Source organism: Myodes glareolus, chromosome 11, assembly GCF_982192425.1.
Source record: "Myodes glareolus chromosome 11, mMyoGla1.1, whole genome shotgun sequence".
NCBI classification, from domain to species: domain Eukaryota; kingdom Metazoa; phylum Chordata; class Mammalia; order Rodentia; family Cricetidae; genus Myodes; species Myodes glareolus.
This window is the reverse complement of record NC_142036.1, coordinates 53,472,334-53,493,697: the sequence shown is the minus strand read 5'-3', so window position 1 is coordinate 53,493,697 and position 21,364 is coordinate 53,472,334. Positions and strand designations below refer to the sequence as shown.

The 21,364-nt window shown below is 45.3% G+C and overlaps 1 protein-coding gene across 1 annotated transcript; it reads right to left on the bottom strand.

Annotated features, from left to right (window-relative positions):
* Positions 1 to 1,821: 1,821 nt before the first annotated feature.
* Dhrs7 (dehydrogenase/reductase 7) lies at positions 1,822 to 16,081 on the bottom strand. Its single transcript, XM_048415756.3, has 7 exons — positions 15,885 to 16,081; positions 12,882 to 13,034; positions 7,655 to 7,761; positions 6,776 to 7,015; positions 3,802 to 3,924; positions 2,886 to 3,098; positions 1,822 to 2,089 (listed from the first exon to the last, which is right to left on the bottom strand). Exons 1-7 carry the CDS (start codon positions 16,015 to 16,017, stop codon positions 2,045 to 2,047), a joined length of 1,014 nt encoding a protein of 337 aa, XP_048271713.3. The 5' UTR covers positions 16,018 to 16,081; the 3' UTR covers positions 1,822 to 2,044.
* Between the last annotated feature and the right edge of the window lie 5,283 nt (positions 16,082 to 21,364).

Here is a 21,364-nt window from a genome sequence, read left to right as displayed (position 1 = left end):
TTCCGTGTGTCTCTTACGAGATGAGCCTGTGTTCTACTCATGTTCTGGCGAACAGCACTGTGGGATTATCTCTGCGTGTGCATTTACCCAGTGTTTCTGTCTACTGTACCTGGTGGAGTATATCTCTGTGTCACTGTCCCCCTTTCCCCAGGATAGCCCCGGGGTGGCCTCCCATGTGCCTACCCGCCATTCCATAGCTGTTTTATGTATGCTATCTGATCCCAGCAAAGCGCTTGTGAAGAGCCGTGGCTTTCTCCTGTTGCTTCTGTTGCTTTTCCATCACAGCCCGTGTGTATTTTGTGCTGTCTGGGGCTGAATGCCAAAGTAGACAGTAAGGAGAGGATACCAGTGGGCTCTTTCCGGGCTGTTTACTTGTGCCTGAATAGCTGCAGGGTCTTGAAAAAGTTACATATAGTTACCTTACGCATCTCTTGCAGATATAAAAGGTAGAAAATGTCACCCACCTTAGTGGCTGCTATGTGGAACAAGTTACGCAGTCCAGTATACCAAATGGTATATCACAGGTATTTAGTAATGATGCATAGCACAGGCTACCATGCAGCCTGCCAGCTGCTTCAAGCTAGTCCTTGGTACCTGCCCACTCTTCCTTAAGGCAGCGTCAGCATTTGGGACGAAGGATTGTTCCAAATAATTCCTTGCATCCACTCATTGCCCAGCCGTCCACTTTGTAACTCACATTGCTCTTTTGAATTACGTTTGCTCTCTTTGAAATTGATGTTGAAAGACCCCAGTGCAACAGAATAGTAAAGGGCATGGCCTGAAAGAGCAGACTGAGTCATGAGTGGGATTAGATGCCCTGATAAAAGGGCTTTGTGATCAGGGCCCAGTGGCCCTGGCTTCTAATCTCGGCCCCATGAGAGGCTTCGGCAGCAGGAGTGAAGTTTGATTGTTACCTGTGCTATAGGTCGAGGTAAAGGTCAGGCTAGATAAATTAGTGACACTCAGTCTCAAGAGAAAAAGTGAAAAACGAAAGAGAAGTAGAGCTAGGGAGACAACTTGTCATGTAGGCGTGAGAACCTGAGCTTGGATCTGTAGAACGCATCGAAAACCGGCCGCATCCACGAATCTGTTGTCCCGGCTCCACGGAGGAGAGAGACGGGAGTGGCATTTCAAATGTATTTTAATAAATAAAGCTTGCCTGAAGATCTGAGAGTAGAACAGTGCCACTGGTCAGTCTTAGAGACCGGGTAATGGTAACACGCACCTTTAACCCCAGTAGCCACAATGCCACGCACCGTGAATCCCAACAGCCACACTAGTTGCCATAGAAATCGGGTGGTGCATGCCTTTAAACCTATTGGTGCAGGCCTTTGATCCCAGCCCTAGAGAGGAATATAAGATGGGGCAAGACAGCTCTCAGATGCAGTCTCTTTCTGAGATTCCAGGAGGCAAGATTGCCATTTAGGACTGAGGTCGACCTAAGAGTCAGTGATTGGCTGTTTTACTTTTCAGATCTTCAGGCTGAACCCCAATTTCTGACCCTGAGCTTTTATTAACTGTGCTTCAAGAGACAAAAAATGAATGCCTGTAAGTTTTAGGCCTCCTAAGCTATTGTATGCAGCAGGAAACAGGAAGCCCTGTCTTAATCGTGGTGGAAGGTTGAAGACTGAGATTCAAGGGTGTCCTCTGCCCTCCACACGCACCCGGTGATATGTGCATACCTGTACTCACACATATGTCAAACACATGAGATTTTTTTAAATGGGGTAAAGGTACAGCTCAGTGGTAGAGTGACAATGTTGACTACAAAGCTACAGTTCCTGGATAGGGTCTGAAAACTATGATTCTAGGTCTGCAGGCTAAATATTGCGAACATTACTTTATTCAAGAAGGTAGCATGTGTTCACACACATTTATAAGATACAGAGCAAGGTATTATTTATTATTCATTACATATTGAATAGAAACTTGTATCAAAAATTAAGCCAGGAAGCAGTCACTGACCCACTTTTGTGTGTAAGTTTACTAGACTTAGGCTGTTTATCATTCTCAACAAGTGGTTCAGACATTCCAGGGGGTGGTTTCAATCCGTCTTTGTCTTCCAGAATTTATAAGGCAAGTCTGGATCCTGTAAAAGAGCGACAGTATTGTGAAGCAGCCCTTCTTGTTATTGACCCATGTTTGACAACCAAGCTTCTCTGTTTAATTAACTGCACTGTATCATCATCCAGTCACTGTGATCTTCGCAATCCTTGAGCAAACACTTCAATCGGAAGGAAAACACCACAGTCAAAACTCTTGATCTACATGCATATATTGCCCTTGGGCTTAGTATTTTTTTATCTTCTCCCCGTGGCAGGAATGGGGTCGATTCTTTTCTACTTACTTATTACTTAAGCAAAGAGTGTTCTTATTGTTAGTCCTCTGGATCACACCTACTGACAGCCTAACTGTAAACCAGGTCAGAGTAGATAGAGTTTAACTATTCGTCCGATGGTGGTGGCGCACGCCTTTTAGCCCAGCACTTGGGAGGCAGAGGCAGGCAGATCTCTGTGTGTTTGAGGACAGTTTTGATTTATGTAAGGACATCAATGGTAGCCTGAAATATGCAGTAAGAAAGGAAGGAAGGGAGGAAAGGAGGAAGGGAGGGGAGGAGGGAGAAAAGAAGAAAGAAAGGAAAAAAAGAAGCATTTGGTGTGACACTAAAATTATTTATGAACTTTCAATACACTGTTCCAGATTAGAAACCGTATGGTAAACCATTGGATATGCTGTGTGGATACAGAGCAGTTTTCTAAACTCTTGTTATTAGAGTCATAAGACTGGTATGGATCAGCAAAATAAAAAATCTTTAAGACATTGAACACTGGATTTTCACACAGGATTCATGCATAATTGTGAAGAAATTTATAAATTGCTCTTACCAGACCATTCTTAAAGTTCTGAATTCTTTTCTTCCCCAACCTGGAGGTTAGCCATAAGGCCCAGGTTGGCATATACTGCCACAAGTATGCCCCCAGCAAGACAGGATGATCAGAGATCCAAACTTCCTTCAAATCATTGGCCATGGAGATTAGCATCAGCCGGACACAGCGGCTCGTTGGCATCTTGTAAGACTGATCGATACTTTTATTGGGCTGAAAGTCAAAGCAAAGCAAATGCTGAGGGTTCCAAACCATCTCATGAGAACGTCCCCTAGGAAGGACCCAGAGGCCATCTGGCAGTGAGACTCTGTCGGGATGAGTCCTGTCAACTGGGAGTCCTCATAGGTGCTCCTGGAGGTTTACAAATTACAATATTTCAAAGAGCCTAGAAGAAGTCATACGTTCACCGTATGAGACTGCGCATGCTGAAGACGCTTTACTCTTAATGAAAATTACCTCATAATAAAGTACCAATGCCTATTTTATTCCGTTTACAGAAATATCAATTCACCAAGATTTACGTTAAGGGCTAACTAAGGATGTACAGTTCGGAGGTAAAAGGACTATTCAGACTGGTTAAGGTCCTGGCTTTAATCCCCAGTGTCACACAATATAAAAATAACTCATATTTAGCAAGTGCAATAATGGGGAAGAAATAGAAAAAGACAAAAGAACTTTCTTAATAAGAGTGATGGATCCACAATGGTGAACCGTTAATAAGCAACCGTCTGGCAATGTCGCTAACCATTGTGAAAATGAGACACTGAGGTACTACTATCAAGTCGCTTGAACACTTTTCTGAATGCTGTTGCTTTCTGCGAACAATTCATAAGTAGTTCTGAATAGGCACCTGACTTCCACAATAAAGCAAATGTAGCTAGCAAAGGATTCAATTTTTCCCTTCTAGAATTTTTACCTTAGCTAATTCTTCTGTGAGGGCATTCTTCACAACATCAGACTGCACAGGCCCTGGGTAAACGTTGCAAAATGTTATTCCTGGATATTCCATGAGCTCACCTTGGAGAGCATTGAAAAAACCCTAAGGACCACAAAATAAGAACGTAAGAAAAAAGGAAAGGATAAAGCAAAGAAATAAAAGAAATATAATATGCTATCCAAATACATGTTCTGTAATGGCAGGTAGTACAGTGACGTAAGCATATCGGCATATTCATTCATTTTTTTCATCTTGTAGTATTGATGACTGAATATGACCTTGTACACATTAGGCAAGAGCTCTATCACTTATATCTCTGGTACTTAATAAATGAAAATAATTCTGTTCTTTTTATTTATTTGTTTATGTGGGGGTGTGGCAAGCTAAAACACAGTATGGCGGTCAGAGGATGAACGCAGGCTGTTAAACATCATGGCAAGGGGCTGGAGAGATGGCTCAGAGGTTAAGAGCATTGTCTGCTCTTCCAAAGGTCCTGAGTTCAATTCCCAGTAACCACATGGTGGCTCACAACCATCTGTAATGGGGTCTGGTGCCCTCTTCTAGCCTGCAGACATACACACAGACAGAATATTGTATACATAATAAATAAATAAATATTTAAAAAAAAAAGTCATGGCAAGTCTTTTCCTACTGAACCCCTCTGTGGAATAATCCTTTTGTACACTGTGACAATGTTTTGCTCTCGTTGGTTTAAGAAAGAGTCCACTGGCCACAGCTAGACAGAAAGAGGTTAGGCCGGAGAACCAGACTGCGAGAACACTGAGAAGTGGGGCGGAGTCACCAGTCGGATGCAAAGGAAGCAAGAGATGAACAATGCATGCTGAAAAACGTTTCTGTCACATGGTAAAACGTAGAGAAGAAATACGGTTTAATTTAAGCTGTAGGTGCTAGTTAGCAACAAGCCTAAGCTATTGGCCATTGTATTTGTGAGGTTATTTGGGAGCCAATTGGTGGGACAGCAAAGTCCACCTACAAAACATCATGCTGGCACCCTTTTCACAATTTGTTTGGAGACAGTGGTCTAACTAAGCTGTCCAGACTAGCTCTGAACTTATTCACAGCCCAGGCAGGTTTTAAATGCTCAAATCTCTTACTTTAGCCTCTCAGGTGCCTGGGATTATAGGCCCATGCCACTAAACCTGACTCTATCAAGGCGTTTTTTTAAAGATTTATTTTTGTTAATTTTAATAGTGGGTAGGGTAAACATGTGGTGCATAGACGCAAAATAAAAATAAACAAATACTTTCTTCAAAAAAAAATTAGAGTCTGCAGTCGTGATCCAGACACAGAGTGAGCAACAGATGTAACTGCCTCGCTGAAAAAGGTACCGAGCCATGGCTAACACAGACAAGAATAATGGGCTAATATAAGTTATAAGAGTTAATAAGAAATCTGAGCTACGGGCTGGAGAGATGGCTCAGTGGTTAAGAGCATTGCCTGCTCTTTCAAAGGTCCTGAGTTCAATTCCCGGCAACCACATGGTGGATCACAACCATCTGTAATGAGGTCTGGTGCCCTCTTCTGGCCTGCAGACATACACACAGACAGAATATTGTATACATAATAAATAAATAAATAAATATTTTTAAAAATTGTCTAAAAAAGAAAGAAAGAAATCTGAGCTACTAGGCCAATCAGTTTATAACTAAAAAAAAAAAAGTTCACTGTAACTTCTCGGACTACGAGAAGGAAATGTATTCTTTTTAAAAGGCCTCTGGGGACACAGTGGTGCATACACATGAGCCCAGCTCTTGGGTGATAAAGGCAGGTCTGAGAGCTCAGGATCAGTGTGTCCTACAAGAGACAGTCCCAGAACAAAATAAAAGCCTCCAAGTCTCAGCATTCAGCTACTGAACTACTGCTATACCTGCCACATTATGTCAGAGGATCCAACCTAATAACAAAACAGAGATTCTCAGAGGGCAGGCTGGACAGCTCCCCTGTGTTTTATTGACAGTGTCCTGCATGTCTCATGAGGCAACGTGCCAACAGATGGGGCCTGTCGTCTACCGCATCTGTCTAAGATGGGACTGTCTCTATGGGAGGTTGATTGACAACCCCTTGCAAAATCTGAGGAAAGCATTCGGGCTGCAGCCCTTCCTCACTCTACCCTGTCGGTTCTGTATGGCAGAGTGAGTCCTACTCAACCGTAACTTCAATTTTCCTGAAAGCCTGGTGACCTGTGCCACCGTCTCTCATTATGCAGTGGTAGGATGTGCCGCTGAAACTTCCTTCCCAAACACGAGCCATACGTTCTGTGTTTCCGCACTGTCAGGCTGACTTGACTATTTCTTCACGTTTACTCTCAAGCCAAAATTAAAAATTCACTCCGTTCTGCTATTTAAGCCTGGTCAGATATAGAACACAGCCCAAGCTCAGTCACTGCCCTGATCAGATTCTCTTCTTCCACAGAAACCGTAAGAAATAGAGTCACGTGTTGCCCAATAGAGACGGGCCCAGGCCTGACGTGCAGAAGTACCGACCTCTGACGTGCATGCGCAAGGAGAGAAGGGGACATAAAGACAAGGAAAGGGAAAGGAAAAAAGTCACAGACATGGACCAACAAAAACAGATCCTGAAACACATGCGGAGGGAAGTCGTGGCGGAGCCTGGAGGACGTGGTAGGGGCTGGAGCAGGATGAGAGGAGAGGTGCCGAGTAGATTATCCCAAGGAAAGAACTCGGGTCTCAGCTCTACATCCCCAGGGTCTGGCACCGGGTACGCTGTAACACAGGTGCCCAAAGCCAATCTGTTGATGAGTTCTAAGCAGGAGAGACTGCTGGGCCGTTTCTGCTATCAAAGGGGAGAGGTCAAATTCTCTTGTTTCTGTCTCATATTCAAGGCTCAGGTCTACTCAGCACATTTACCGAAAGACGTATGCCCCATACACGCACAGAGGACAGTTTTCTCGGGTAAGTTTGGGCTGCCTTACCCGAAGAGCGTGCTTGCTGGCACAGTACCCGCTGGAAAGGGACACAGATGCAATCCCCGCAACGCTGTTCACAGTGACAATCTTCCCTTGTTTCCTCTCTATCATGTGAGGCAGAACACACTTGGTCAAGGACACGGTCCCTAAGTAGTTCAGGTTTATCAGCTCCTTGAAGACATCCAGGTTAGTTTCGAGAACTAAGGAACGTTGGGATCTTCCACCGTTGTTGACCAAAATGTCAATCTAAAAATCAGAAAATGGGTACTTCAAGACAGTCTAGGAAAATGATTGCTCGTATGTTAACTTGAGAAGTAAATGGAACAGTGATGTGGTTCTAGTAGCAGCTAAAAATAATAATAAGAATAATAATAATAAACAAAACCAAGTGTATTTCAGCATTTGGTAGGCAGAAGTAGACAGATCTCTGAGTTCAAGGCCAGCCTGGTCTACATAGTGAGATCTAGAACAGAGCTACATCAAGCCTGTCCCAGAGAGAGAGAGAGAGAGAGAGAGAGAGAGAGAGAGAGAGAGAGATGGAGGGAGGGAGAGAGAGAGGGAGAGAAGGAAGGAGGAAAGGAAGGAAGGAAGCAGAATTCACTTACAGAATCTCTATTTGATGTAAAGTAATAAGTATCAGAAGAAAGAAAAGCATCAGCGGATGTTCACTTCTCTCGTTCTTCATGGAGAGATTAGTGCTTGGGAAGGGATGAGAAGAACTAACAAGCTGAAGTCCAGCAGCCAACTGCTAAGAAGCTAAGTTGTAGCCCGACCTCACTGCACGGGCTCTGCATCTCTCTCCCTTTGAAGGGGATCCACAACTGGAAAGCTCTTTGACAGATAAAGAACACCAGCCATGCTTCGCTGATATGAAACGCAACTTACTTTACCAAACTCCTGCAGAACAGCTTTGGTGGCTGCCTCGTGGGAACTTGTGTCGGTCAGGTCAAGGGGCAAAACCAGGATATCTTTTTCTTTTAAATTGCTGTTCTCTGAAAATAAAAGACACGAGCAGTATGTAAGTCATCCCACAGTTCCACGGAACTCAACTTTCCAGTTCTACTTAACCTCTCTACCCCACAGAAAGGCGGCAATGAGCTCACTCGAGGCAACTCTGCCAAAGTGTCGCTGCCCAGGTGACGGGTATGCAAGGCTAGCGCTCTGGCTGGCTGGAGGCAGAACACTGTGCTTCCCCTTCGCTACACACAGAGGAACTTCACAAGAACCAGCTGGAAGTGACAGCACAGCTATAGCCCCAGCACTTGGGAGGCAGAGGGAGGACGGCAGAAACGAGTCTATTCTGGTTTACGTCGCAAGCTTCAGATGAGCAAAGATTATATGGCCAGCCCTTGTCTCAAAAAACAAAACAAACGAAAACCAACCAAACAAAAGAGATATTATTCTACCAGATAGAAACAGAGGAGACGCAACCAGTCCCACACAGTGGTCTACAACAAGGTACTTGGCATGGAGCCAGGTAGACTGGGATCTTGAGGCTGCACAGGCTGCGCATCAGAAAGAAAAAACAGCCCCACCCACAAAAAAGTGAGGAAAAAATTATACAACAACTTTTTAATTTATTTCCTTATTTATTATGTATACAATATTCCTTCTGTGTGTATGCCCGCAGGCCAGAAGAGGGCACCAGACCCCATTACAGATGGTTGTGAGCCACCATGTGGTTGCTGGGAATTGAACTCAGGACCTTTGGAAGAGCAGGCAATGCTCTTAAGCTCTGAGCCATCTCTCCAGCCCACAACAATTTTTTTGATGAGTATAGAGCAACTTTTCTTTTTGCAATAGACTCGCCAAGTTCAGTTGATCAAGCACACACATTTAAAACCCCAGTTTAGGGCTGGAGAGATGGCTCGGAGGTTAAGAGCGTGTGCCACATTGGCAGAGCACCAAGTTCAATGGCTAGCCATGTCACAACCATCTATAACCACAGCTCCAGCAAGAGCCAGCACCTCTGGCAAGAGCCCCTGCAAGAGCTTCTCTCCCTAGGCCAATGATTCCAAGAAGTAAATAAAGAAAAGCACCCAGGTCTTCATCCAATTCCTACCTAAAAACATATTGGGACTGTGGTAGTTTGAATGTAATTGGCCCCCATAATCTCACAGGGAGCGGCACTATTAGGAGGTGTGGCTTGTTAGAGTGGGTGTGGCCTTGTTGGAGGGAGTGTGTCACTGTGGAGTTGGGCTTTGAGGTTTTCTATGCTCAGGATACCGCCTAGTGTCTCAGCTGACTTCCTGCCACCTGCAAGCTATTGCAGCTGCTATTCCGGCACCACATCTGCCTCCACACCATCATTCTCCTCCATGATGAGAATGGACTGAACTTCTGAAACTGTAAGCGAGTCACTCCAATTAAATGCTTTTTTAGAGTTGCCATGGTCATGGTGTCTCTTCACAGCAACAGAATCCCTAACTGAGACAAAAGAGGGTATCAGGGACTGAGGACTGTTGTGATAGGTCTGATCATGGTTCTGCTTGAAGTAATACGGACTTTGGTACGTGGAGTCATAAAAGCAGTAGGATGCTTTTAGCACCGCTCAATGAGCCATACTAGTAAGAGCATGGGAGACAGCGGTGCTAAGAGTGATTTGAACTGTGGGGGGCTGCTCACTCAAGAGGTTTCAGAGGAGAAGAACTTATGTATGTTGCCTAGAGATTGCTCTTGTGATATTTTGATGAAGAAAGTGGCTGCAATTTACCCTTGTCCGAGGAATATGCCTGAGGTTAAAGAGAAGAATCTTGGTTTAACTCCTTTGGCAGAGGAAATTTCAAAACAGCCTATTATAGACTGTCATGTGGTTACTGGGGTTCATGCTTATAAAGATTTATAACAAAAAGGAGCGAGCTGATCAGGGTAAATTACAAATTGTAAATTTTGTGGAGAAAAAAGGCACCAGGAAGTAGAATGAAGCAAAGTCCTGTGTTCAAGGAGATAAATGCTTAAGAAAGGGAATATAAGGAATGCTGACCTATAGGGCAAGAGCCCACCCAGCTAAGTTTCCAACTTGTGAAAGGGAACTAAAGAAAAGCTGAGAGCTGGAAGTGGCAGGGCACACCTTTAATTCTAGCACCGGGGAGACAGAGGCAGGCGGATCTTTAAGGTTGCGGCCAGCCTTGTCTACAGAGCAAGTTTCAAGACAGCCAAGCTTAGGGAATGAAGGGCAGAAAGCTGATAAAGATGTAGTTAAACAAGGGGGCCATGTTCCAGTCCCAGTAAGTAGCAGAACGTGGCAGCTTCAGCCACATGGTTCTGGCTTTAGAGTTAAGGTTAGAAGAAACAGGTTATGTAATTTGCCTCCATACCTAAGGAAAGCCTCTGAGGTGAGGCATGTGTCAGGGGTGTCCCTGAATGGAGGGCCATTGCAAGAAGCTGTGAAGTTGAAGCCTGGATTACCTTGGACAACCCAAGTTGTTAGAGATGCCAAAATCATGGGATGCCTGCCAAGGAGAGCTGCTAACGGGGGAGTGGAACCAGGCAAGAGAAAGAAGTGTTTTGGAGTCAACAAAGCTGAGCGGAGTTGGAGATCTGAAGAGCGTTTTGACATCAGACATGGAGATGCAGTTTGGTGTTTGTCCAGCTGGTTTGTCAGTCTTGCTTTGGTCTAGTATTTCCTCACTATATTCACTTCCCTACATTTTGGAATGGTAATGTATATCCTGTGCCATTATATGTTCGAAGTATGTGATCTGCCTTTTTTTTTTTTGATTTTTACAGGTGAATACAGTTAAGAGATTGCATGAATCTCAGAAGAGACTTGCTGGAGAATCTCCTTCAGCCAATATCCTTTGCGAAGCTGGACCAGGTTAGGCATTAAAACCTTGTTTTTCAATTAGACAGAAAAGGGGAGGTAATGTGGGATTCCCCTCTGTAAGTTGTGAATACCATTGGTTAATAAAGAAGCTACTTTGGGCCTATTGCAGTGCAGAATAGGGCAAGGCAGGAATTCTAAGCAGATAGAGGAGGAGAGAGTAGGCAGAGTCAAAGAGATGCCATGTAGCTACCAGAGGAGAAAGACGCCTGTGAGCCAGTACCAGTAAACCATGAGCTTTGTGGTAAAATAAAAAGTAATAGAAATAGGTTAATTTAAGATGTAAGAAATACACTTAAGCTATTGGCCAAACAGTATTGCAATTAATATAGTTTCTGTGTGATTATTTCAGGTCTGAGTAGCCCGGAAACACATAAGCAGTCTCCATCAAAAGAGACTTCAAACTATGTTTTTAAAATATTGTTGAGACTGTGATAGATTACGGGGACTTTTGAAGTTGGACTAAATGCATTTTGCATTATGATAAGGTTACAAGCTTTTGGGGCCAAGGAAAGAAATGTGGTAGTTTAAATGCAATTGGCCCCCATAAGCTTATGGGGTACGACACTATTAGTAGGTGTGGCTTTGTTGGAGTGGGTATAGCCTTGTGGGAAGAGGTGTGTCACTGTGGATGCAGGCTTTGAGGTTTTCTATGCTCAGGATACTTCCCAGTGTCTCAGTTCAGCGTCCTGTTGCCTGCAGGATGTAGGACTCTCAGCCACTTCTCCAGCACCATATCTGCCTGCACACGGCCATGATCCCCACCATGTTAATAATGGACTGAACCTCTGAAACTGTAAGTGAGCCACTCCAATGAAATGTTTCCCTTCATAAGAGGTGCTGTGGTCATGGTGTCTCTTCACAACAACAGAAACCCTAAGACAGGAACATATTGATCCTTTCTATTTCCGGTCACCGGTGGAACAACTGAAATGAATTATTCAGGACTTTAACTTTAATGTAAAACAATAAATATCACTAAGAAAAGCAACCAAGTACATAGAATATGAGAGGAACAGAAGTCTTGTGGGCAAAGAGATGAAAGAACATGGGACTTTAAAAAAAGATGTTAAGGCTTACACCAGAGACCACACAGAGGAAAAGGAGTCAATGGTCCTCACACCAGCTCAGCTCAGCTGGCATGATTTATCCTCTTTGCTAGAGTGGGCCTTACAAGTCACGGAGGTAGAGGACCAATGACCATTAAATTAAAAAAGCATAGAACACAGGTTTTTGAAAGCAACATCATGAAAACAACCTTGTGACTTTATTGAGAGTTGGGGCAAAGAACTCTTATCACTGAGTGAATGCAGTCAGCAAAACGAAAAAAGGATAATGAAAGTAAGAGGCAGAGATCACACACACACACACAGAGGTATATACACACAGAGAGATACACACACACAGAGGTATATACACACAGAGAGGTACACACACACAGAGGTATATACACACACAGAGGTACACACACACAGAGGTATATACACACAGAGAGGTACACACACAGAGGTACACACACAGAGAGAGAGGTACACACACACAGAGGTATATACACACAGAGAGGTACACACACACAGAGGTACACACACAGAGGTACACACACAGAGAGAGGTACACACACACACACACAGAGAGGTACACACACAACAGAGGTATATACACACAGAGAGGTACACACACACGTTTAAGACTATATTAAAGTACTAAATGCTAAACACTCTCTAAGATTATTACAGTGAATGTGACTTCACAAAAACTCAAGTCAATGAAGTATCATCCGTTGTGTGGGAGCCTGTCCTGGAACTAGCTCTTGTACACCAGGCTGGTCTTGAACTTACAGAGATCCACCTGCCTCTGCCTCCCGAGTGCTGGGATTAAAGGCATGCGCCACCACCCGCCTGGCCGGATTCATTTTTAAGCCTTATTTCTTTCCTTTCTTTTTGTTCATCATCCTAACACACGCGCACACACACTCAAACATGAATTTAATATCTGACATAAATCAAAGTGAATAAGGATCACTCCTAACTACATCTCATTAGTTATACACAGGAATGCTGTGGATAAGAGCCTCTTCTCCTAAAACAAAGTTGCAAGTCATTTGATCATTAAAATCCATCAGCACCTGAGGACTGGTGCTTATTCGCCCCTCAATATCAAAAGAGAGAGGCAGAGAAGAAGGCAAAAGAGGTAAGAGAAGAGAAGGCGGGTAGCGCGAGCTGCACAGGGCAGTCCCACCTCTGGATTCTCACTTCTAGGAAGCACGGCTGCTGTGGGGAATGGACTCACCCAGGCATCTTCTCTTCACCCGCTCCAGCTCCTGCGCCCTTCGGGCTGACAGTACCAGCGACCCCCCGAGTTTAGATAACTGGACAGCCAGCTCCTCACCAATGCCACTGGATGCTCCCGTCACCCACACCACCATGTCAGTCAGCTCCCATTCTGTGGAGGAAGGAGGAGGGTTACAGTACGTGATGGAAGACACCCCTACACCAACGAGTAGTAAAACATGAACGGAATAAGTAAACTTTTAAAAACACCACTACTAAATATGAATGTCTAGTAAGTATGGCATAAAATTTCCAATGTCCTGGGTGGGGGATTGACTCAACTGTAGAAATGCTTGCCTCCAGTACACAAAGTCTGGGAACAGTCTCGAACAACTCCATGAACCAGGCATGGTGGTGTATGTCTGTAATCCCAGCACTTTGAAGGTAGAGTCAAGAGGGTGTGAAGTTCAAGGCCTTACTTACATGGCTACATAGTCAGCTGGAGCCAGCTGATGGTGAAGAGAACGTGTCTCAAACAAACCAACAAAATAAACAGGCAAATAAATAGAATTCAAGTAGTATAAGAAAGCATCTTCTACCACAGTTTTCTGCTGGGGGAGCAAGCAGTCTCCACTTTTATAGTCTTCATAGAAATCGTGACTACAACCCGTTATTAATAAGTCACCCACACGACGTGCTGTTTATTTTGGAATCTGGGTACATTTACGAGAATCGCCTTGTAGCTAAGCCTCCTAACTCCACAGTGCCACTCCCAGACTCAATTAACCCACTTATTTGACAAAGAAAATTAAGGCTACTGACTAGACACTCGTTGCTTTCTCTACTACATGGGAGATTCAGACAAATGATTCTGACATTTCTGACGTTCCTGCCCACTGTTTAGATTTCTAATTCTAATTCTGAAGTGAGAACACAGAAGAGGCCTTTAGAAATACCACACGCTGCTCAACAGTATGATATAATTGTCTTGAGTTTCTGTTGTTGCTGTTGTTGTTTAGACAGTATCCTACTATGCTTGCCTGAAACACTTACTTCATCCTCCTGCCTCCACATCTTAAGTGCCAGGGTCATAACAGCATTAGCACCTTGCCCCAGTCCTCTTCCTGGATTTAATTTTCTTAATTTCATCATCGTTATTACTGTGCATGCATTCACAGGGCATGTGTGCACTTCATGTGCACATGTGGGCGGGCAGGAGACAATTTGAGAAGCCAGTCCTTTTCTTCCAACTTTTTGTGACTTCCAGGGTGGAACTCAGGTCACCAAGTTTATGCAGCAAGCGGCTTTAACTGGCGATCTCATTGTTGTGGGGTGGGCACCAGAGAAGACTGCTCGGATGTGGGTCTACAGAGTAAGTTCCAGAGAAGCTAGAGCTATGTAGAGACCCTGTCCCAAGTCTCTCCACCATACCATGAGAAAAGTGCTTATTCTTGCCAGGGAGAGAGCTGCTTGCCTGGAATTCCTGTACTTGAGAAGTGGAGACAGGAGAATTAGGAGTTTAAGATCATCCTCACCTACATAATGAGTTCAAGGCCAGCTGGGGTTACGTGAGACACAGTCTCAGAAATGAGTCAACAAACAGTACTGTTAGTGGCTTTTAGCTCTTGCTTGCTATAGGAAAACAACTTTTGCTAGCTGCTCAATATGCATTTGGATGCTGTCAACAATTTTACATTTCAGATATAATCCAACGTGTTTATTTTATAAAATCGTATAATTTATAAACTGGTTTTAATTCAATCTTTCGAGTAAATAAAAGCACGAAGGCTCAAACACAAACACCCCCAGGCAGCTAACGGGAGTGAACCGGCACACATCCCATCAGCCTAAACAGTGATCAGGGAAGAGGGAGTCACGGTTAAAAGACATTAATATCGGGGTTCCCGCCCTCGAAACTGAGACAGTCTACAGGCCGCAGCCATGTCTCTTCCAGTTTTTGCAACAGTGAACCTGCAAGCACACTGCAGTTGTGTTTGCATTGCACCTGCTAGAGTCCAAGAAATGCAGCCTCAGAAATGAAACAGCAAGGATGTCTGTCAGAGTTTGGGAAGGACACAAAATACTGTCCTCTCTTTATCTTTCAGTCTCCAGGACCCAGTTTTCACCGGCTCCTGCCCTGCAGACTGAATGCACTAGCTGAGTGACCACCAGCTACTTCAAAGCACGCCCCCTGGGCTGCTCTGTGCACCTGTCACCGTGGATAGCGGAATCCCACTTAGTATTAAGGATCAACAGCCTACCTCGGGCAGGCTTTTATCTTCTCTGTCAGTGTCTCTAAGTGACAAGCAATACAAATAGTGCCCACGTTATAAGAATTGTTCCAAAGGTCAGGGGCCGTTTGTGAAGTACTGAGCACACTGCACACCTGACACGACCCGCAGCATCTATGAACTGATATATCTAAGCATGTGAACCATGCATTAAGCGAATATCAAGCACGGAGCAAGGCGCAGACTAAAATGGAGCAGGTGAAATGTGCCTTAGTTTGCTCAGAGTGATCTCCCTCCTGGCCAAGCGTCAGCTCAGCGCTTTCTGTTGTGACTCTTTCATAGCAATGAGGTAAGTGGGTGAGTCAGACCGAATTTCCTTTCAGTGCTTCGGGAGAGTAAAAGGGCACAGGATAAACATGTTCTGGTTGCACAGACACTAGGCCTCGTATAAAGCTGGGGACACATTCTGCTCTCCACTATGTCCTCCCTGATAGGGTCCCAGGATCCCTGGGATCCTACTGAAGAAGTTTGTGTCCTGTGGGCATCAGAAGATTGCAGCGCTCTCTTGGAGTTTGACGTTTTCTCTCCTACTCTCAGCAGCATGGTACATTAGTACCAACCGTGAACCAAGACAAGCGACAGAGTGAGAACTGCCTATTTAGTCACTGCCGCTTCCTCCTGGACCCTCAGCCCTTGGGCAAGGCTTAACTTGGCCACAGAGGCTCCGTCTGTTCCTCCGCCACTTCTCGCAAGGGCTCTCACTCGGAGCCCGGACCATTGCAGCTGCTCACCTGGGCGTCGCCCTTGCCACTCGGCCCATAGCAACGTCAGATCGGCATCCGCCCGCAGGAAGCGCAGGAGCTGCACCAGAGACAAGATCAGCACGCATAATGCCAGCAGCCAGAACAGCAGCTCCCAGCTCATCGCTGTCCCCGCCGGTCCTGCTCTGCGGTGAGCGGAAGACCGTCGACGCACACCCGCTACGCCACCGACAACAACCCGAGGCTCCGCCCAGAGAGTCCCTGAAGGCGGGACTCCCGGGCGGCATCCTGGACTGTGTCCCGGGCGGCTTCCGCGGCGTCCGGGGAAATACGCACGCATCCCGGTTCTGGGAGTCATGCGCGTCCCTATTGCGTGTGGGACCGCTTGAGTGTTGCAACAGAAACAGACGGCATGGGAGACTTAATTACTTGGCGACACCACTGTTGGTAGAACAGTCAACAAGATTTGTGAGAACATGAATAAGCCCTTAACAGCTGGTTTTAGGACGTCCTTTTCAAGGTTTTGGGTGTGATGTGGAGGGAAACATTCTAACTTTGAACACACCCCCCCCACACACACACACACACATCCCTCGCCCCACGCTGGGAATTGAGCCCAGATCCTTCTCCATGCTGGACAAGCTCTCAGCCGCAGGGCCAAACCCTCACTCTCTCACCTTCTTTCCTAAGCCACTTTTCACTCTTTCTTTTCATCTGTGTGAACTGAGATAAGCAAACTTTGAAACACGCCAGCAGTTAAACTAGCAGCTGAACTGGGTTGCCCTCATCGACGGTCAGCTTATATTTAGAAAAGCATTACAAATGACACATATTTGGCCAAAGATTGGTTATCATGGCCTAGCCAAATCGGAGCATGAAAGTAATCGGACTGGAAGGCAATTGTTGGCGAGCTCCGGGAGCTGAGCTCACAGGTTGGCGCCCTTTGGCACCCTATGTAAATGATCTCATCTCATTATCTGTACTCTCGTGGGAAGGACTGAATGAGAAAAAGCCTGTGGGGTTATAGCTTCTGTGCGTAATAATTGTATTTATTATTTCTTTTGTATCATTGGTGTTCTTTTTATGAATTGTCACTTATTTCTTTGATTGCAGTGACAGGGACTGCTTATCAAGTTCTACATTTTGCACCTGTAGAATGATCTAGGCATTTTTAAATGTTTAAATTAGTGTGGATCAGAAATTGCTTCGGTCTAGTTCAAGGTGCGCATCAACTAAACTCTGACCTTGTGGGACTGCCTACCGCGACTGTCATTTGGAATAATATTGCCCAAGGAACTGCCCTAGTTGGCATGTCCCCTGGGTCATGTGAATTTTATTTTCTTACATAACTATTGTAGTAAGGCGTCTGAAAGCACCATACGGGGGTCTCGCGATAAGCCTTACTGGAACGTTTCACCCTCTGCAAAACTGAAAGGGCCGAGGTGGATCTAGTGTTCCAACACCAGCTGGAGAAGTCAAGTTCTGGGTCACAACCCCCAGCTGTGGGGAGGAGGAACTGGGGGAAAGTATGTCCTCTTCCCTGTCCACCCCTCGGATGAGACTGTGTGCATGCTGAGTGCATCACTATGAAGCAGATCTTTAAAAATGTTTTTACTTATTGGAACTGGAGAGTTGGCTGCGCTGTTAACAGCACTTGTTGCTCTTGCAGAGGACCTGGTTTCCATTCCCAACACCCACATGGTGACACACCACTCTCTGTAACTCCTCTCCCAGGAGATCCAATGACCGCTTTTGACTGTTATGCCCAGATCACGGAGTCCCCCCAAAAACCAACTAGGAGACCGAGTTCTGTATGTAAAAGCAATGAGCCTTTATTCTTACACTAGTTTGCAAACTCGGACTCTCCGTGTATCCAACGTATTGGAGTGATCAGGGAGAGCCCCGAGCTCAGTTAGAGTTGGGTTTTTATAGTAGCAAAGGTGGGGGTGAGGGATTTCTAAGGCTTAGGACCCCTGATTGGTGTTGGGCCCTTCCCCCTGGGATGTCAGTTTATTCCTTGCTGACCTTTGCTAGCAAGTACATCTTGCACCTCCCGGCCTAACTGCAAGCTCCTTGTTCCGCTTAGTTGTTTACTGATTAAGCCCGTCAATAACATGTGGTGCGGGAGAATTATCTGTATTCTGTCAATCATGTATTTTAATAAAACGCTGATTGGCCAGGCAGGAAGTATAGGCGGGTCAACCAGACAGGAAGTAGAGGCAGGGCAATGAGAATAGAATAAGGCTATGGAGGAGGAAGGTCCCTCTGCGATTCCTGTGCAGACTACCGAAGAGGCAACATGTAAGCTGTCACACTGAGAAAGGTACTGAGCCCATGTGGCTAACATAGATAAGAATAATGGGGTAATATATGTTATAAGAGTTAACAAGAAGCCTGACCTAATGGGCCAATCAGTTTATAACCTAATGTAGACTCTGTGAGATTTTCTTTGGGATATGCCGGTTGTGGGGTACCGGAAGGGACAGAAACCCCAACAAGCCGGCCCTCATGTTACAAACATGAACTTCCAAACCCTGGGTTTTTCCACAGTCCTACAAGCCGGTATATATAGATTACGTTCGCCCTTCGTTAAACAGCATTCTCTTAGCACAAATGACCCGCTGTGTGGTTTCTCTAAGTCCTCAGCTCCTCGCTCACTACTTGGGACTGCGGTAGTGCTGGTAGTGCTGGCACTACAGATTGGCTGACATTTGTCTAGGGGTATCCTGGTGAACATGAGTTTAAAGGGTGAGATGAAAAGGGGGTTTTGGGGTGAGAGCCCTAAGCCTAAGAAGGGCCAGAGGCAAAAGTTTTACCCGGTTGAGGTGAAGGTCCTGTGACAGATTAACAAGAACATTTTTTAAGGAACAGTTCGTTCGTTCTACCTTCCCTGAAGACTGGGGGTATGGGATATGAAAACGCCAGGGAATGTTAAGAGACTTCAACAAAGTTTGAGAAATCTGGGAAGTAAACTCTGGGCTATTATCCAACTGATTCCAAACCGGGGGATGATTTCTCGGGGAAGAACATCGGAAACTGTCTGGGCCCTCTTGTTAGTGGTAGGAAACGCTTCAGTGCACTCAGACATGGTGTCCACCAAAATCAGGAGATATTTAACTCATCTGACTGTGGGCATATGAGTAAAATCCAGCTGCCAGTCAGCTCCTGGGATCTGACTTTTGACAGATTTTACAAGAGGCAGTGATAGCTTTTAAGAACTCTAAGTCCTCGGGGGTTGGGTGGAGGTGAGCCTTGACAAAATGAAATAGAGCTTTGCTGTTAGGATGAAAGAGCTGATGTAGGTAGAATGGAATTTACTGAGTGTCGGGGGGGGGGGTGTCTGCGAGAATGTGGGCTGTACTGTATGAACCCCCTGAGGTGATGGAGGTAGGTTTGGGCTCTGGAATGCTGCTGTTCTAGCTGCTTGGTCAGCCTGGTTATTTCCCTTGGAAATAATGGAACTGTCGGTCTGATGAGACCGACAGTAAATAATTCCAATAGCTTTGGAGAAATGGGAGGCTTTTAACAGGTCCATAATGTAACCTGAGTTAGTTATGGATCCTCCTTTCGTCATAAGAAGCCCACATTCCTTCCAGACAGTTGTGTGGGACAGGAGGATATAAAAGGCATATTTGGAGTCTGTGTAAATATTTAAAGATTGTCCCTTTGCTAACTGGAAGGCACAGGAAAGGGCTATTGACTCAACCTGCTGATTAGTGGTGTAGGCAGGGAGTGCCTGTGCCTCCACTACCCCAGTATCTGACACTATGGCATAGCCTGCTCTATGGGTCCCTTCACATAAAATGGAGATGCCATCTGTGTACTAGGAATAAGTGGCCTGGAACAGTTTGCCCTCCTGTATATGTGAGGGGTGGGGCAGTAGATCCTCTAAGGTTTCTGGGAATAATTAATGTTAGGTTGAGGTAGGAGATTTGAGATATTAAGGGGTGGGCAACGTTGGAAAATGAGTGTAGCATCTTCTTCTAGTGTCACCTGGAGGGAAAGAACTCGGGAAGGGGGTAAGGTTTGCAAGCCTTTGTGAGTTAAGAGATGGGACAGATTGTGGTGAGAGAAGACAGGGGTGGGTGACCCAAAAGTTAGTTTCTTTGACTCACGAATAAGAAGCTCAGCGGCCACTAAAGCACGTACGTATGCAGGGTGCCCAGCCCTGAGTGCTGAGGTCCAGCTTCTTTGACAGGTAACTACAGGTGCAAAGAAAGGTCCCAGCTTATGTCGTAGGAACCCAAGGGCATATCCCTTATTCTCTGATACATAGAGGGAGAAAGGACGAGTTATATCTGGGAGCTGAAGAGCTGGGAACTGGATAGGGGCTTGGTGGAGTCTCTGGAAGAGTTTTGTAATGGGATGGAGAAGGGGCTCGTGCAGAGAGCTAAGAGCTGCCTTGTATAAGGGGCGGGCAAGGAGAGAAAAAGAGGGGATCCAGGAATGCAGGAAGTCAGCTATTCCTAGGAACGATAAAACCTTTTCTTTTGTGGAAAGAACTGCAAGGGACTGAGTTAGCTTTTTTGTGTCTATTAGGTAATAGCTTTTTGGGTTGGGGTAATAGTTAATCCCAAGTAAATGATGTGAGAGGTAGACAATTGGGCCTTAGAAGGTGAGATTCTATAGCCCCTTTTGAACAGGAAATTTAAAAGAACAGAGGTATCGGTTTTGCTGATCTCCAAGGATGGACTGCAAAGTAAAATATCATCTACATACTGTATGATTTTAAACTTGGGGAGAGACAGTGAGAGAAGATCAGAAGTTAAAAGCTGACCAATCAGGTGTGGGCTGTCCTAGAATCCCTGGAGAAGGACGGTCCAGGTGGGGTGTATGGAAAGGTGAGTGTCAGGGTCAGTCCAGGCGAAAGCAAAGATGTTTTGAGATTGAGAGCTGAGAGGAATAGAGAAGACAGCTTCCTTGAGATCTAGAACTGAGAAGTGGAAGGTTCCTGGAGGAACAGTGGAAAGAAGTGTGTAAGGGTTAGGCACTAGAGGATGAAGAGGGACCACTGCGGAGTTAATGAGCTGGAGGTCTTGAATCAGGTGATAGATTCCTTTAGGTTTTTTAGCAGCGAGTGTAGGGATGTTAAAGGGAGAAGAGGTGAGGCAAAGCAGTTTTTTTCTTAAAAGGTCAGAGATAATAGGCATAAGTCCCCTAAATCTCTGGAGAGAGAGGGGGTACTGAGCTTGGGTAATGTACTTAGTAGGATCTTGTCATTGGATAACAATGGCGGGAATGGTGGTTAGCAACAGAGGGGTTTTGGGTGTCTCATACTTGGGGGTCCGCCTGAGAGGCTGGTAGAGGAAAAGACACATTGGGGCTGGGAGGTTGGCAGGCTAGAAGGAGAAAGAGTGGAGCTGCTGGCAAGTGTAGAGTAAGGTGAATGGAAGAAGCAAATGAAATGGAAGCTCCTACTTTTGCTAAAAAAATCTCTTCCTCTAAGAGGTACCAGGCAGGTCGGCATGACTAAAAAATGAATGGGTGAGATAAATACCCCTAAAAACATA